Raw genomic sequence first — 7,671 nt, 5'->3', positions numbered from 1 at the left:
TCTGACACCACCCTTGTTGTTCACTTCATTTACAAGCACGATTCTTGTTGCACTAAAGCTACCGCATCTTGCTGTCCTGATTCAAACAGCCTTTTCCGGTTACCACTTTGGCTGTGAATGGCACCATGTGCCATTCACAGTTGAGCTCTCACTTGTGCTTAGTGTGAAGCGCCGTATTTTACAACCTGGTCGAAGCATTTCATCAGCATGGCGTTGTGTGACAAGGGGGCATAGGTCGGCAAAATCACTCATGAGTCGACTCACTCAGATTCAGATCGAGCTGTGAGTCCAAGTGAATAATACATTGGTGAGTTCGAGTCCGGGTGAAAACATTTTAGTGAGCCTGAGTCCGAGTGAATCCGCTTGTGGAAAATTTTGGCGAGTCTGAGTTTGAGTGAGCCCCAAGAGCAAAATATATTTCACGAGTGAGTCAGGGTGAGCTTCACATTTTTTGCCAACCTATTCAAGGGGGTTATTCATTGATAGGAGAACGCTGTTTCGTTGATATGTGTAGCAAACATTTGAAGTGTAGTAAAAAAAAACACAGTGACAAACACAATGAACAAAGACAAACACGCACCACGCAATGCTGCCGAGGTCGTTGCAGGCAGCGGCGTACTCTGCGCAGGTGCTCAAGCATGCAGGCCCTGTAGTTCTCGAAACAGGTTCACTACACGGTTGCGCTGCTGCTGGCTCCCGTTGTGGTGGTGGTGGTGGTGGTAGCTCAGCTGCTGCTGGCAGCAGTCAGCATCGTCGGTGTCGTCATCGTTTCCTTCGAGAACAGGCTCATGTGCCACCAACACAATGTCGTGCAGAGCTGCACAAGCAGCAATGATGCTTGAGCAGCTGTGCACAAGCTTACAGCGATGCACAACTCCACAACATTGCGCATGGCGGTGTGGGCCTTGTTGTAGTGGTTATCAGGGGTGCCACGAGCTGGTCGTCCGGGCACTGGTGTCAGGAACCACGTTTCTAATGTATAGCTGGAGTCTCCTGCACGAGGTCGGCATGACAGCTGTAGTGATAACGTCTTGAATGTGGCAAGCATTGACAGCACTTACCAAGCAAGCCGAAGTTTTGCTCCCAGGTGCTGACGGAGAGGGCTCCCCCGCCATACCCACTAGTCATGACATGACCCCAGGAAACATGGACTGACATCCAGAGGTCGGCATCACATGTCTGCAGAATTCAATTCAGTCAAAATTGTACCCATAAATGACCTTGGGTACAATGTTGGGTATTATGTTAATGTAACTACATCTGTCTTCACTGTTACTGACTGTTGAAACATAGCTATGGACAAATCATCGACAGGGTAGGACTTGTACCATAAGTTCTAACACGAGGACAATGCAGTGTCAAAGGGTAGTCTGCATGTTTACTGCTTGGAACAACCCATCTTTCAGCCACCAAAGCCTTTTAACCAAATTACTGCTGTATCTTTAAGGCAATGTATCACAAAATATCTACAACACGAAAAACTTCGACTGAAAAAAGGGTTATGAAACAATGCGTATTTAATGTACATGCTAGGGCGCGTTCCGAGGGACCGAAATAAAGTTTATTCATCCATCCATGTATTGATCCATGTAACGTCCATCACGACAATGAACAATAAGGACATACTACGGCACATTCTGGGAGCGCTAATCTCAACAAATAGAAATCGAGAATCAAGCTTCGGGTACACATGGCGAACGAGCAACGGTAATATTATGCACTGTGCAGGCCGCTGAACCAAAGTGTACTCCGCGTCACATGATTTCATCGCTTATCCTAAGCGAAGTGCCCTGAAACGAACCAATTCCCGTTCTGGATAGATCGAAAATACCGCTCCCACTTATACTCAGTTGCAACAGCCTCAGTAAAGCGGAAAGTTTAAGCGATATAAATGAAACAATTCGCTACGCATACAATGCATGAATAATACTCACGATCGTGGTGTTGAATGCGTAGAGTCCCTTCCCCGACATGTAATGCGTCGTGTCCGCGGAGCTCAGGCCATGTGGCTTCGGGATTGCGATGAGCGTACCATCCACGCGCCCGACCACAACGGGAATCTGCCCGAGCCGCGCGAACGCCGCCTTTGTTCGCTCTTCGCGTCTGTGGTCTCCGGAAAAGGCCACCCACCGTTTTTGCCCGCGAACGACAGTAATGGCGTGTTCCTGACGGACGACTGCGACAGGCCGCTGAATTCCTCGCAGCCGACAGCTCGCTGGAAGCATCCGATCGCAAAAATCTCAGCGCGCACAACGCCTTCCGCTCTGTTTAAATCTCACTGGTTCGTTGGCACCCGATGACGGGGCCGAGATCGTCGCACAACCAAGGTACAGTACGTTTCGAGAAACGAAAGCGACGCCGGAATTCACACTCGCTCATCTCTTCAAACGCATTTCGCACCTCCTACCATTCTGCATCTGCTTCGAGAAACGCCAACGTAGCAAGGAAGCACCGTTGCAAGCGCCATTTTCTCAAAATCAGCTGTTGCGGCAGCCGCAACCGCCGCATACATGCCGTGCGACGCCATTGTTCGCTCGAGAGAACGCGAGCGAACGGGCTCGCTCTCCGTTCACTTTTAGCAGACGACATGCTCGTTATGACGCGGCATGACGTCACCAAAAAAGAAAACATCAAGGAAAAAAAAGAAATGGCCACGCCTCTTAGAATGGCGTGAGTTGTCCGGCTTCAGCCAATCAGCGCGCTTGTTCTCCCCCAGGAGAACGAACAAGCGGAACGAACAGATCTCCGATCGCCCCTCTCGTCTTGGAATCTTCCATGGACAGCACCAAAAGGTGGTCTGGCAAGGCGGGAATGTTTTGGTTTGGCGGCAAAACAGATTGCGGATCTCTTCTTTCCACTCGTCAGGCAATAATATATAAAATTTTGAAATAAATTTAAGAAGTATAGCAGCCATCGTTTGTTCGATCTTACGTACAATCGCCCCACTCGTCTTTGGACAACTCCCGAGATTCGCGTGCACCGATGGGCGCCGGGAGGGTCATCGACATGAGCCGCGTTCTGCTGCTGGGGGCTGTTCACAGACGCCGAGTTTCCTCTCTCGTGTGAGCCGTGGTGGTGCCGCGATTATGAAGCTCACGGTGACGACGCTTTCGGGCGAGCTGTACATGATCGACGTGGGCGCCGAGATGGAGCTGGAGGGGCTGAAGGCGCTCTGCGAATTCGAGTCCGGTGTTCCCGCCAGGGAGATGGTGCTCATGCACGAAGGCCGCCCGCTGCTCGACGAAAAGCGCTCGCTCAAGTCGCACTCCATCAAGGAGGGAGACGTGCTGCTCATTCAGCACCTCGTGCCTCCGACCAACGCGTCCACCAGCTCCGGTGAGGGCCAGCTACCGGTCGTGTACGCTAGTGCGTTCTTTATTAGACCTCCTCTTTACAGGTGCCGGGCCGCCCCTGACGACGCTAGATTTCAGTCGTATCCCTGTCCCGGCCGGCGGCCAAAGCTCAGGTAGTTCATTGGATGCATGGCAGCATGACTGTGCTGTTTGTTTCCCACCTCGCTTGCCTAACAACGTGCGCTCGTCCCTACCCCTGTTTTGCGGAAAAAGGGAACCGTCGCTAAACGACAGTCAAGTCGTCGAGCATTGGCTGGACAACAACTTCTCATCACGCCAATCATCCGTGTTCCCCCGAACTTCTATTTGATAACACATTATGCAGTGTCATCGCGATTGCGGGGCAGTCTGCTGGAGTGGGCCCGAGACGAAGTGGCATTCCTTATCACCGGCCGGCTGATTTTCAAATCCTCTCGCGAGGTTACTTCAAGTTTTGCTTGAGGAAAACGTCTACTAGCTGTCTTGTCATGCGCAGCATGAGACATCAGCCACGCGGATCACGCTCGTGGAATGTTGCGCGAGTAGTATTACAAACATAAGCAAGCGCGGGAAAAATTTGGGAAGTGGGCCAGTTACCTTTTTTTTTTTTGTGAAACAGCTGCGTTGCAACATGTCTTGACGCAGTGCCAAACAAACATGACACAGCTCTAAACAAGGAGCCCATCGCAGTAATGTAAGGAAATTGAACTATAATGAAGGTTGTATGATGACCTTTTAGTGAACTTGTATGCGCTGGTCAAGCTGTTTATTCAAATTCCGAATGACAGTGCTCTGAGCTCTCATGGAAGTTGAGGTGAACACGCAGACCCTCAAAGTGCAAACAAACTTCAGTGAAACCATCATTTAAATCTCTCGTTTCATTGCTAAATAATCATCTCGGGATGTAAATGAAAATTCTGCACATGTGTTGGCTACAAAACTAGTTTTGTAAGGGCAGGGGATGAACTCAATGAATGTATTTTCTCACAGTGTTTATATTAGAGAAAACAACAGTTCAGGTTCAGTGCAACTGAAGTGCATTGATGGCAACTAACCTTGGACACACATTGGGTCTTTTGAAAGTGTTCTTTGATTTCTTAAGCAAGCTTTGTAAAAGAATGCAGACATGTCTAAGTTATAAAACTGGGCTTTTCCAGCAAAGTTAGCTTGAGCTCTCCTCTCCAGAGTCCCGATGGTTGTTGATTGGAGAGGGACTAGCTCTGTGTCTCTCCTTTGACCACCAACTTGTTTTGTTTTTAACTCCTTTAGCATGCTGCCTGACTTGAGCACCTCCTTGCATGCAGTGATGCAACTGGTGATGCTGCTATTTCTCATTCAACCTCTGCACAGGCACAACTCAAAAGTGTTCCACGAAAGCAATGCGTGGAGCAGTTGACTGCTGATAGCTTACATGACCATGGTATGATTGCAGCAGCAAATGCCCTGGAGCTCATGATTGTGGTGGTTTGTTGGTACATAGTTGTCACAGCTTGCATCTACTATTTTACTATGTATTTGTTGTCTCTATGCTGTGTAGGCACTTGTCCTACTGCCACAACCAGTGAGCTGCTTGTTTAGATTGAAATGGTTTCTGAAATGGTAAAATGCCTATAGTTGTTTGCTGCAGTAAATGATGTTTTCCTAGTAGATGGCTTGAGTACCATGAGCATTGCTTATGAGACTGTCACTGAGCTCAAGTATCTGCATTAATTTTGGACTCGTTGGTGTGTGTTGTACAGCGACGGGGATAATACTTCAAATTTTGAATACAGATCAAACAGTCCGTGCTGTTTCATTCAATTAGAGATCTCACTATTATGTGAAGTCGTGAAAAAAAAAATTTTTTTTTTCTTTGAGCTGATGTGGGTTAACACTTTTGGTCCTATGGCAGATGTCCAGGCATTGCAACATGAACAAGTGCAGCATGGTTGTGATTGAGTTGGCAGAATACTGACACAAGGCCTTTTTAAAGTCATCGAGCTTTGTGCAAGCATGAAAGTGACACGCACGTTTGTGTCGGGCACCATTGCCATGTCACTCGCAGGGAAGAGCCACTTGTCAGCAGACACACCCTTTGCCTCGCCTGTTTTTCTCAAATGATGTACCTTTCTTGAATTTTCCTGTGAGCCAGGCTTGAAGAAGCGGTTTAGTTACAGGACGAGCTCCGACTGCATTTCAAAGCGAAGCCTTCTCACAAACTCCTCTTTGCTTTATAAAAAAAAAAAAGCTTTTTCTCAAATTTATGCACACAGCTATTGCTGGGTCACTGCTATTGAAGTACCTTGGTTTATGAGATGCGCCATCTTCTTTTTTCCTGCTCGTGCCTCACGCTGCATTTTGGCTATGAGGAGCACATTGTGCTAGAGCAGTGTCAGTTATAGACAGATAGGCATGGCTCCTGAATGCAAACACAGTGTGAAGAATGGGGGACAGCGATGCCACCGGAGGAGCATGGATGTCTGGGATGAGATGCGTGGCAGGCTGTGGCAGTGTGTGCTTAGTATGCTATCTAAGGCAAGACTGAAACTGGGGCTCGTTAGTTGATGAACCGGCAGCGCAGCCACACACAGACAGAGAAAAGAGGGAACAGTGCTGTGTTTTCGTGTTCTTCTCTGTCTGTGTGTGGTCTTAGGCAAACTTTCATTTCAAAAATAATGAAAATGTACTAATTGCTTATAATTAGATGGCTTCTAGATGCTTTGTAGTGCAGGATAAGGCCAGCCGCATATCTTTTTTTATTAAAATTGTCGTCACTCTAAAAGCAACGATAATTTTTTCCCTTGTCACTGCATGTCAAGTAGCTTATCTTCTTCCTGACAAAATTTCACTGTAGAAACAACTTTGTGAGCAGCCATTGGCAAAGCAGTTTGGAAATGGTAGTTTACTCGTTCTCTCCAAAAGTGCAAACTGAGAAAAAGGTGTTTAAAGATTTCACAACAAGTTGTCTATTTTGATGGTCAAAAAAAAAAAAAAATCAAAGTGACCTGCTGCATAAATAGGGCCTTCCTCTTCACAACACTGTTCTGTGACATTTGCACCCCATTGCCGTAAATTTTTTGCAGTTTTCAAGCTGTAAATGGTGCTCACAACACATGTTGGTCACAGAATGGGCCACCCGCTGATCGCAATGAACTTGCAGGAGAAAAAACAGATGAGCCAAGTAGTACAAAAACACAGCAGGAGTAACTCAGAATTGGCGCGAAACCAGCGGTGGAAGGTCACGTTATGTTGCCGTCAATTTGAGCTTTGGTTCCAGTTTGCCAGAGACTCTGTTGTTGCCATGGCTAAAAATGTGCTTTTTTAGTTTATCTGTCCTCTGGTGTACTCTGGACAGATGGTCTTCTGTGACTAAAAGGCGCGAAAAACAATGTTCTAACACAGGCATTCACTTCGCGTTTGTCTTCTTGCCCGCATTGAAGCCGCGTCTTCAAAAGGGCATTTGAGAGACTCTCTCGACAGCAAATACGTGCCACCGTCTCATGAAAATAATTCACTTTATTCTTTTTTTGCTGCACAGATAACAACCAAACTTAGTGAGCATGTTCTTTAATGAACCAGCAACCAAAACAACTCAAAGTTCAAAATGCATATCTTTTTCAGAAATCATGTTATTAGCCCTGCATTAGCTCTTAAAGGCCAACTCCGGCGATTTTTCGAGGTCAATGGATATCAATAAAATTTGCTGGGTACTTTTTCACGTTCCCGTTATTTATGCCAAATTACAAGCTGGAGAGATACTCAGATTCATTACAAATGAATTTTATTGATTGCCCCGACTCTCCCCACCTCACTCTATAGAATTATTGGCAACATTGCATGCGTGATGTGATTTTTGGCAAAGCAGAAGTGACGAAACTGAGGGAGCCACTCGAGCATCTGCTATCTGCAAGGCCACAATTGTGTGTGTTTTGCCAGCGCTTCGTTGGCTGGGTGTGTGAATTTCAGTTCCTTGTGGTAGTGTGTGCGATGGCTGGCAAGTGGTGTTGCGTTGTGGGCTGCACACGATTTCCTGTTGGCAATCACAAAACACTCGCACCTGCATCTTTATATTAGAGTGTTTTAGCTAGCAATGCCGGTTTACTGCACAGAAAATTCGGTAATACCGTACCGGCTAAAGAATGCACATGCGTGAACATTAACGTACGGAAACACTTTCCGTAACATATACAGGGTGCACCTTGACCGGGCCTATCGGTATACCATGAGCTGCGCGTTGTGCGAAACAATGTAGCCTAATCTAGTAACGTTGGTGCGAAAGGTGGCTCGTACTTGGCTTATATTAAATTCCTTCAGACCTACCAACGCGATGTTGAACGCCGCTATTGCCAAACTTATGCAC

The 7,671-nt window shown here is 47.0% G+C and overlaps 1 protein-coding gene across 1 annotated transcript; it reads left to right on the top strand.

Moving 5' to 3' along the window:
- Window positions 1-2,985: 2,985 nt before the first annotated feature.
- On the top strand, window positions 2,986-3,678 carry LOC119377142 (protein DDI1 homolog 2). The gene is made up of 2 exons (XM_037646731.2): window positions 2,986-3,336; window positions 3,398-3,678. The coding sequence occupies exons 1-2, from the start codon at window positions 3,087-3,089 to the stop codon at window positions 3,661-3,663; spliced, it is 516 nt and encodes a 171-aa protein (XP_037502659.1). The 5' UTR covers window positions 2,986-3,086; the 3' UTR covers window positions 3,664-3,678.
- The last annotated feature ends 3,993 nt before the right edge of the window (window positions 3,679-7,671 follow it).

Source organism: Rhipicephalus sanguineus, unplaced genomic scaffold (genome assembly GCF_013339695.2).
Source record: "Rhipicephalus sanguineus isolate Rsan-2018 unplaced genomic scaffold, BIME_Rsan_1.4 Seq366, whole genome shotgun sequence".
Classification (NCBI taxonomy): Eukaryota; Metazoa; Arthropoda; class Arachnida; order Ixodida; family Ixodidae; genus Rhipicephalus; species Rhipicephalus sanguineus.
The sequence above is the reverse complement of the archived record's forward strand: the minus strand, read 5'-3'. Positions and strand labels throughout refer to the sequence as shown.